This window comes from Oncorhynchus keta, chromosome 7 (genome assembly GCF_023373465.1).
Source record: "Oncorhynchus keta strain PuntledgeMale-10-30-2019 chromosome 7, Oket_V2, whole genome shotgun sequence".
Lineage (NCBI taxonomy): Eukaryota > Metazoa > Chordata > Actinopteri > Salmoniformes > Salmonidae > Oncorhynchus > Oncorhynchus keta.
This window is the reverse complement of record NC_068427.1, coordinates 46,524,165-46,534,919: the sequence shown is the minus strand read 5'-3', so window position 1 is coordinate 46,534,919 and position 10,755 is coordinate 46,524,165. Positions and strand designations below refer to the sequence as shown.

The window sequence follows — 10,755 nt, the reverse complement described above, 5'->3', positions numbered from 1 at the left end:
CTACTGGCACAAAGAAATACAAAACATAGAAAATAGAACATAGAATGCCCACTCCACATCACACTCTGACCTATCCAAATAGAGAAATAAAACATCTCTCGAAGGTCAGGGCGTGGCAGTACCCCCAAAGGTGCGGACTCCGGACGCGGGTCAGGGTGGGCATCTACCTGCGGTGGTGGCTCTGGTGTGGTGACCCTCGCTGCCGACCCCGGACTGGGCACCCTCGTTGCAGGTCCCGGACTGGAGACCGTCGCTGGAGGCTTCGTGCCATGACTCCTCACTGGAGGCTTCGTGCCATGCATCATCACTGGAGGCTTTTTGCCATGGATCATCACTGGAGGCTTCTTGCCATGGATCATCACTGGAGTGGAGAGACACACAGGAGGCCTGGCTCTGGTAGCAGGCACAGGACTCACCAGGCTGGGGAGATATACAGGAGGCTTTGTCCTTGACTGAGGCACCGGATACACTGGGCCGTGGAGGCGCACTGGAGGTCTCGAGCTTAGAGCCTGCACAACCCGTCCTGGCTAGGTGGTTATCTTCGCCCTGCAAATGCGGGGCGCTGGCACAGGACGCACTGAACTGTGCAGATGTACCAGAGACACAGTGCGCAGAGCCTGCGCAGGATATCCTGGGCGGAAGAGACGCACTGGAGACCAGGCACGCTGAGCTGGCACCATCCATCCTGGCTGGATGCTCACCCTAGCCCGGCAGATGCGGGGAGCTGGGATGTAGGGCACTGGGCTGTGAACGTGCACTGGAGACACCGTGCGCTCCACCTCATAACATGGTGCCTGACCGGTATGACGCTCGCCACGGTAAGCACGGGGAGTTGGCTCAGGTCTGAATCCTGAACCTGTCACACTCCCCGTGTTCCCCCCCCAAAAAACGTTTGGAGTGGCCTCCCGGTCTTTAGTGCCAGCCGTGACCCTGTGTAATCTTGGGCCCTCTTTCTAGCTCCCTCCACCTTCCTCGCTGCTTCTACCTGCTCCCACGGCAGGCGATCCTTTCCAGACAGGATCTCCTCCCACGTCCAGGATCCTTTGCTGTCCAGGATGTCATCCCATGTCCAGTCCTACTTTTTACCACGCTGCTTGGTCCTTTTGTGGTGGGTAGTTCTGTCACAAAGAAATACAAAACATAGAAAATAGAACATAGAATGCCCACCCCACATCACACCCTTACCTAACCAAATAGAGAAATAAAACGGCTCTCTAAGGTCAGGGCGTGACACTTGACAATGTCACAGATTGTTCAAAATCAACATGGAGACAAAAGCTGTTGCACATTTTGGTGCCATTCAGAATATAAACACATGAATCATTGAGATCAGTGGTGTAGATAAATGATCCATTGTAGCATGCAGAGTATTTGACAACTCCTACGCCCAGAGGCGAGAACTCCTGGTACCGCACAACTACCACTGTTCATTAAAGCAGAGCTCTGAAGCAGAAATAACGTTACCACGCCTCAATCTCATTATCAGTTTAATTAATAAATAAATGTGCTGGAACAAGGTGGTGTGTAATCGACAGTCAGAGTGAAACACAGGACGTACTTTATTCATGGTTATTGACTTATTTTGATGGCTGTAGAGTCCTTTTTTCATTTGAACAACTGTGTGTTAAATGTTAGCAATAGAACAATGTAATGAATTGAAATGGTTGTAATGGTCTTTTACTCAACACATGTCCAATAATTGTACCTATTATATATATAACAGTACTGAAACAACAAAAAATACTCAACACATACTGCTACTATCACATTTGAGGTATGACCCAGATGCAGACAGAGTTGAAGAAACAAAAGTTTATTCCTAACAACAGGGGCAGGCAAACGACAGGTCAAGGCAGGCAGGGGTCAATAATGCAGTGAGGGCATAAAGGGACCAGAATGGAGGGATGTATACGAAGGGTACGGGGCAACAGAAAACGAACAGCAGAGGGGATAATCATTTTGGAGATGGGAAACGGGCCAATAAACAAGGGGGAGAGTTTGCGGGATTCCACTCGGAGGGGCAGATCCCGGGTGGATAGCCATAGCTTCTGCCCGAGACGATACCGGGGAGCCGGGGTCCGGTGGCGATCCGCTTGTAGTCGATACTTGGAGGTGGTCTTGAGGAGGGCCGACTGGGTTCTCCTCCAGGTATGACGACTGGAGGTCGACCGCCGATACCAATTATTGGAGGACCAAAATAAGCTGATATCGATTAATCGGACGATTTTTATTTATTTATTTGTAATAAGGACAATTACAACAATACTGAATGAACAATTTTATTTTAACTTAATATAATACATCAATAAAATCAATTTAGCCTCAAATAAATAATGAAACATGTTCAATTTGTTTTAAATAATGCAAAAACAAGGTGTTGGGGAAGAAAGTAAAAGTGCAATATGTGCTATGTAAAAAAGCTAACGTTTAAGTTAATTGCTCAGAACATAAGAACATATGAAAGCTGGTGATTCCTTTTAACATGAGTCTCGAATATTCCCAGGTAAGAAGTTTTAGGTTGTAGTTATTATAGGAATTATAGGACTATTTCTCTCTATACCATTTGTATTTCATATACCTTTGTCACGCCCTGGCCATAGAGAGGCTTTTATTCTCTATTTTGGTTAGGCCAGGGTGTGACTAGGGTGGGCATTCTATGTTAATTTTGTACGTTTTGTATTTATTTGTTGTTTGGCCAGGTGTGGTTCTCAATCAGCTGTCTATCGTTGTCTCTGATTGAGAACCATACTTAGGTAGCTTTTTCCCACTGGGTTTTGGTGGTAGTTGTTTTCTGTTTTTGTGTTTGCACCAGACTGAACTGTTTCGGTTTCGGTTTCGGTCATTCTCTTTGTTGTTTTGTTATTCAGTGCTCAGTTCAAATAAAAAAGATGAACACGTACCACGCTGCACCTTGGTACTCACCTTCTGCCACCAACAGCAGTTACAACCTTTGACTATTGGATGTTCTTATAGGCACTTTAGTATTGCCAACAGTATAGCTTCCGTCCCTCTCCTCGCCGCTACCTGGGCTCGAACCCTACCACTGAGGAAGTACAGTTCCCGCTCAGCCCAGTCAAAACTGTTCGCTGCTCTGGCCCCCCAATGGTGGAACAAACTCCCTCACGACGCCAGGACAGCGGAGTCAATCACCACCTTCCGGAGACACCTGAAACCCCACCTCTTTAAGGAATACCTAGGATAGGATAAAGTAATCCTTCTCACCCCCCTTAAAAGATTTAGATGCACTATTGTAAAGTGGCTGTTCCACTGGATGTCATAAGGTGAATGCACCAATTTGGATAAGAGCGTCTGCTAAATGACTTAAATGTAATGAAATGACTTAAATGAACCAGGAATACATCAAAAACAGCCACCCTCGAAGCATCGTTATCCATTGCTCCACAAATGCCAGGGCCCTTGCAGAGCAAAGGGGAAGAACTACATCAAGATCCCAGAGCGAGTGCCATCACCGATTGAACCGCTATTAGCGCGCACCCCGCTAACTAGCTAGCCATTTCACATCGGTTACACCAGCCTAATCTCGGGAGTTGATAGGCTTGAAGTCATAAACATCTCAATGCTTGAAGACCAATCGGATTCCATGTTTCAAGATAGCCTCAGACAATAACATTGATGTATACGCTGACTCGGTGAGCGAGTTTATTTGCAAGTGCATCGGAGATTTCGTACCCACTGTGACAAATAAAACCTACCCTAATCAGAAACCATGGATTGATGGCAGCATTCGCGCAAAACTGAAAGCGCGAACCATCGCTTTTAATCATGGCAAGCCGAACAGAACCACGACCGAATACAAACAGTGCAACTATTCCCTCTGCAAGGCAATCAAACAAGAAAAGCTGTATATGGACATATTCAACCAATCCCTATCCCAGTCTGTTGTCCCCACATGCTTCAAGATGGCTACCATTGTCCCTGTTCCCAAGAAAGCTAAGGTAACTGAACTAAATGACTATCGCCCCATTGCACTCACCTCTGTCATCATGAAGTGCTTTGAGAGACTAGTCAAAGACCATATCACCTCCACCCTACCTGATACCCTAGACCCACTCCAATATGCTTACCGCCCCAATAGGTCCACTGATGATGCAATTGCCATCACATTGCCCTATCCCATCTGGACAAGAGGAATACCTATGTAAGACTGCTGTTCATTGACTACAGCTTAGCATTTAACACCATAGTACCCATACCCTCCAAACTCATCATTAAGCCAGGGTCTCGACCCCGCACTGTGCAACTGGGTCCTGGACTGCATTCTCAGCCCTCTCCTGTACTCCCTGTTCACCCATGACTGCGTGGCCATTCACGCTTCCAACTCAATCATCAATTTTGTAGACGATACTACAGTGGTAGGCCTGGTTACCAACAACGACGAGACAGCCTACAGTAAGGAGGTGGGGGCCCTCGGAGAGTGGTGTCAGGAAAATCCATCTCAAGGTCATCGGACTGTTAAACAGCCACCTCTAACATACAGAGACTGCTGCCAACATACAGACTCAAATCTCTGGCCACTTAAATAAACGAGCTTAGTAAAGGTATCAGTAGTCACTTTAAATAATGGCGCTTTAATAATGTTTACATATCCTACATCCTAATCATCTCATATATTTATACTGTGTTCTACACCATCTACTGCATCTTGCCTATGCCACACGGCCATCGCTCATCCATATATTAATATGTACATATTCTTATTCATCCCTTTACATTTGTGCGTGTTTGTGTGTATAAGGTAGTTGTTGTGAATTTGTTAGATTACTTGTTAGAGTTTACTGCATAGTCATTACTAGAAGCACAAGCACTTCGCTCCACTCTCATTAACATCTGCTAACCATGTGTATGTGACCAATAACATTTTATTTGATTTACAAGAGTCGTATTTAGGCTATAGAGAGTTGGGCTAACGCTGTTTCTGTCTGAACGTTCACAGAGCGAGAGTTTCTCGCAGCTGTTGCTAAGTGATAATTCCGCGTTGTGTTGTTTATTTCGGATCATTTTCAAAACCTATGAATATGTCCAGTGAAAAAAGATATGCTATTTGTTGACGACACAACACAGTACCGACTTAGATACAGATATATCCCGAATGCTAATCAATAAAAACGTCAGTTAAATTCGCTGCTCTGTTTTCCATGTTGTATCAACATGTCACCAATAACATGGCAGCCGTTTTAAAAGTTCAGTTCACTTGAACGTTTTCTGTGTTGCGGAACGGCGTGTACTGAACCACACGTTTCCCCTAAATGATTTAGTATGTTCTTGGACAGACTTTGAGGTACGTTTCTCCGTTCGGTGGATGTGCTGGGTTTTGGCTTGAAGTATTGACTGGTGTAATTTAAAGGGCGTAGGTGCATTTTGAAGCCAGAAGCTGAACCCAACCCAACCCAACCCCATGTTTCAATTGGGCCCCCGGCCGAAGTCTATATGGCTCTGGGGTATAGTTACCACAGCCACAAAGTGAAAAATTGGCTATAACGTAAAAATTAATGAAAACAAACGTTTGATTTTTAAAAATCTTAATTTAAGAGTTACCACAGCCACAAAGTGAAAAATTGGCTATAACGTAAAAATTAATGAAAACAAACGTTTGATTTTTAAAAATCTTAATTTAAGAGTTACCACAGCAACAAAGTGAAAAATGAGCTATAACGTAAAAATTCATGAAAGCAAACGTTTGTTTTTTTAAAACCCTTATTTAAGGTTCGGCATAAGGTTAGCAGTGTAGTTAAGGTTCGGGTTGAGGTTAGATTTCAAATCAGATTTTTACGAAGATACATTTAGAAATAGGCGGGGTTTATGACTTTGTGGCTGTGGTAACTAGTGACGACCCTGGGGTATCGCCAGCTTGTAGTCCTAAAAAAACGGAACGAGTTATCAAAGATTTGTATAACTAAATCCAGATAGACCACAACCTGTCGTTTCCAACTGGAACAAATGGGTCATAGTGGCCAGAACAAGCAAGGAGGTGGGCAGAGTCAAGCACGAGCGAGTGAGATCCGATTGGCGCGTTGTAGCCTTCATCTGCATATTTTCGTTTGTGAAGTGCGCATGTGCAATAACTCAATTCTCTTTAGTACACTCTGTTCATAACATAGTATAGTATCAAAAATACGATGAAAAATATGCAGAATGTCGGCCAAAATCAATCTTGTTCCATTTTGGAACTCCAGAGTGGCGCAGCGGTCTAAGGCATTGCATCTCAGTGCTAAGAGAGGCTGTATCACAACTGGCTGTGATTGGGAGTCCCATAGGGTGGTGCACAATTGGGTTTGGCCCAGGCTAGGCCGTCATTGTAACTAAGAATTTGTAAATAAAGGCTAAATAAAAATATATAAAATATTCTCCCACTGCCGGCCAGTGAGTTTCCTCTCACTATCATATTTGGAAAAGCTAAACAGATGCTTCATATTTATACATCTGGTGAAATATCTGTCTAATTGTTCTATCTTCGGAGTTACCTCTGGTTCCTTCAGCCATTCCTATGGGGAAAAGAATGGTGTTTGTGATACATGGTTAACATTACCTTCATGGATTATGATGCCTATATGTGCTTATTTTATTATTATTTTAATTCACCAAAAGTGACATTAGTTGATGAAGATTATATCATAGAATAAAACGTATAAACCTCCTAAACCTGTGTTTACCACAGATGTTATGTTCGGCGTTAAGAAAGGCGCAGTTAGTTCCTACAACAAGACCCCATTACTATTGCTCTCTATAAACAACTGACCACAGTTTCTAAACATACTGAACTGACTTTAAATCAGCTTGCCTATCCGGTTTATTCTGGTAAACGACAAGAACTGACCCTGGATCAGTTATAACGGCTGCACAAGTGCAGACTTCTAATCACGTGGTACAGTAGCTTCCTTTCTTCTCAGAACCAAGGAGAATATACGCTGCGAAATGGAGGTGATGATGTTGTACACGTATTGCATGTTTATCCTTTTCTGTATATTTGAGTTGGACGTAACAGAGTGTAAAGTGTATTTAGAAGCAAACCGATTTTTTTTTTTAATCATGTTACAGCAAAAAAAAATGTGCGCATTCTAACCGCATTTTTGAGGAAGCAACGTTGGCTAACTAACTAGCACAGTTGCGTCTCTGAACGTTTGGCCATCAAATTGCATCATGCCTGTCATGTAGTGCTACGGTTTCAATGTTGCATACATTTTGGTTTGTAGACGAGTGCTTAAATGTATTGGTGGGATACATAGCTACTGGTATAATAACGTTATAGGCCTTAACATGTAGGACAGGCTACGCCTATACATAGTAGGACGACATGCAGTGAACTTGAAAAATGAATTTACACACCAAATATTGGTATTTGCATTATAAAATATATTAAATAATATTTTCAAAATGGCGAATTTTTGTTTCCCCAAGAATGTTATAGAGTCGTGGCTAATGAGATAATTACACTATCTCCTAAAATGTTTTCTGTGTGGGGGGTTTATCAGCTAAGTCTGTCTTGCTGTTGGACACTGGGCAGAGCTGATTACTGTACGAAACCCATAACATTATATAATTTTATTTCTCAATGCCTGTAACCATTTAAACAGCCTGGTTGGCACAATTCATTCTAATGCAGTAGGTCTGCCTTGGGATGGTGTGAAATTTAGAACATTTACACTTATATATTGAACTCTTGTACTGTACAATTGTTTTGTTAAAAGATAGTAGGCGGTTGTCTGTAGAGTTGCATTGTTATGTGTGACATACTTTCCTGTTTTGAATAATTCAACAGGGTCATGAAGCTAGGGAGCCTGAACAGCTCAGGAAGCTGTTCATTGGGGGCCTCAGTTTTGAAACCACTGAGGAAAGTTTAAGGATCCATTTTGAACAATGGGGAAACCTCACAGATAGTGTGGTACGTATGCATTTCACTCGCATTTGATTTAATAAAAAAGTGTCCAGCATTTACAATGTATTTCTTGGAGACCCACCAAATTGTTCCAAGCAATGTAAGTTAATACGTTGGTTTCATGTAGGTGATGAGGGACCCAAACAACAAGCGCTCGAGAGGGTTCGGCTTTGTAACATACTCCTGTGTGGAGGAGGTGGATGCCTGCATGGCAGCTCGCCCTCATAAGGTGGACGGACGTGTTGTTGAACCTAAAAGGGCTGTGTCGAGAGAGGTAAGCGAACTCTGCTTTACATTCAGGTGCATTTGCTGTTGTGCAGGTGTTGACTGGTGTGTGCTCACTGCCCAGCGCTTCTTGTCTGTCTCAGGACTCCAACAGACCAGGTGCCCACCTGAGGGTGAAGAAGATCTTTGTTGGGGGTATCAAGGAGGACACCGAGGAGGACCATATCAGAGAGTACTTTGAGACCTACGGGAGGATCGAGACCATTGACATTATGGAGGAACGTGCAACTGGGAAGAAGAGGGGATTCTGCTTTGTTTCATTTGATGACAATGACACTGTGGATAAAATTGTTGGTATGTATGTGGTTATTGCAGCTTTGTCCTTTTAAACATCAGTAAACATTCCGTTTGCTAAGTATTCCCCATTTGTTTTCCTTTCAGCTCAAAAATACCACAAAATAAACACACACAACTGCGAAGTCAGGAAAGCACTTTCAAAACAGGAAATGATGGAAGCGTCCAATCAGAGGAGTAAGAATAATAACCTGTCTTTATACTGAATGTAAAATTGCGTGACTGTTTTAGAGAAACACATATAGAATGCGCTTCATTGTCAATATTGGCATTTTGTTTTTAGGTGGGGGTGGTGGCTCTGGGAACTTCATGGGTAGAGGAGGCAACTTTGGACGAGGTAAGCACTTTTTTACATTTTGATATGGGGATAAATTTGGAACATAAGAACAGTAATCACACAATACATGTAAACATAATTATCTTGTGTTACAGGAGGCTACGGTGGAGGAAGAGGAGGTTATGGAGGAGGGGATGGATATGGGGGAGATGGTAAACATTTCTCTACCATTTAGTGGATAATCAGATGAGGGAGGATTTAAAGATGCATTACTTGAAGAGAGCTTGTTCTAATCTGAGTGCGCTGCTTTTGGTCACTGTTCTGATCTCACTGGTCAATTTGTAACCTGTTCAGAGCTCACTGGTCAGTTTGTAACTTGATCTGAGTGGTCTGTTTGTAACTTGATCTGAGTGGTCTGTTTGTAACTTGATCTGAGTGGTCTGTTTGTAACTTGATCTGAGTGGTCTGTTTGTAACTTGATCTGAGTGGTCTGTTTGTAACTTGATCTGAGTGGTCTGTTTGTAACTTGATCTGAGTGGTCTGTTTGTAACTTGATCTGAGTGGTCAGTTTGTAACTTGATCTGAGTGGTCTGTTTGTAACCTGTTCTGATCTGAGACACACTGTTATGTAACCTGTTCTGTGCAGGTGGGAACTATAGTGGAGGTCCTAGCTACGGAGGTGGACGTGGTGGGGGGGGTTATGGGGGAGGAGGTCCTGGGTATGGAAACCAGGGAGGAGGATATGATAACTACAATGACGGAGGCAACTTGGGAGGTACAAATGCCTATTTTAGCCCGGATATATTGTCTTGGCTCGTGATTGATTCTTTGAGTTGCATTTGATGTCTGACCTTCTAAAAACAAATCTCTGACTGCTAGGAAACTTTGGTGGTGGAGGAGGTGGTGGAAATTACAATGACTTTGGTAACTACAGAGGACAGCAATCCAGCTATGGCCCCATGAAGGGAAACAACTTTGGTGGCAGAAACTCTACTAGCCCCTATGGAGGTGAGTATTATCTCCCCTGAGCTGGATGTGAATGTTGTGCTGTCTGATGACACAACATTCATCTGCCAATCGTTGTTAATTCCAGGTGGCTATGGCTCAGGCAATGGAAGTGGGGGTGGCTACGGCTCACAGCGCTATTGATACTATGACACTAGGGTATGTTCCATATTTGTTATTTTAAATACTCTGCATACCTGACTGTTATAGTACAGCGTGAGCCCACGCAACACTAGAATAACGATTTCTGTTTTTATCCTGTATCCATTCAACAGGCTACAGTTCTTAGCAGGAGAGGAGATGAGCAAGGATTTGCCAGGAAAGCTGCAGGTTACTGTACTTTTAGGCAGTCGTCTGAAAGCATTTAAAGGAACAGAAGTCAGAAAGTTACTGCAGCTATAACGGGAGACTAATCCTAAAAATAAAATAAAAAGGCTACACAAACTACAAAGTGCAAGAGTGTAGCTAGTACCTTTCTTTATTTGTGGTAGATGTTCCCCCACTTTATATTTTTTCCTTTTGTGCATCAGAAGTGTATGTATTGTGCCTGTGGAATCAGAGTGTTTTTCTTTTTTTTTTATATATATAATTTTTTTTACTCCGAACTCCAGTCCGTTTTGAATATTCCTACGTTATTTTTGCTGTAGATTGATAGATTTTCTCTGGTCTTGTCATCTTTTGAAGAACTTGGTTCTGTCAAAGGGGCGTAGACGCATCAGGCCCTCAAATTGGCTTGAGCTGTCCTTTTTTTTCTTCCCTCTCTTTGAAGTTAATATGATTGCAAGTTTCCGTATCAAGTGTATTATTATTTGTATTTCAAGAACAGTATGTATTTCAGTAATTTCATTAGTGTAACAAAAGTGGTTATAATTAGTGCAGACGACAATTTGAGGAAATGTTTTACACTACTTGTATGCAGTAAACTCAATTCTAGATTGTTAAAAAAAAAAAAATTGACAAGTGGAAAAAAAAAAGTTAAATAAAGTTGTGTAGTAAAGTC

At 42.8% G+C, this 10,755-nt stretch overlaps 1 protein-coding gene across 1 annotated transcript; it reads left to right on the top strand.

The window, feature by feature from the left end:
- Positions 1-6,818: 6,818 nt before the first annotated feature.
- On the top strand, positions 6,819-10,755 carry LOC118386412 (heterogeneous nuclear ribonucleoprotein A3-like). The gene is made up of 11 exons (XM_035774149.2): positions 6,819-6,939; positions 7,778-7,900; positions 8,022-8,168; positions 8,263-8,473; positions 8,561-8,650; positions 8,757-8,810; positions 8,906-8,962; positions 9,397-9,525; positions 9,630-9,758; positions 9,844-9,914; positions 10,031-10,755. The coding sequence occupies exons 1-10, from the start codon at positions 6,934-6,936 to the stop codon at positions 9,897-9,899; spliced, it is 1,002 nt and encodes a 333-aa protein (XP_035630042.1). The 5' UTR covers positions 6,819-6,933; the 3' UTR covers positions 9,900-9,914; positions 10,031-10,755.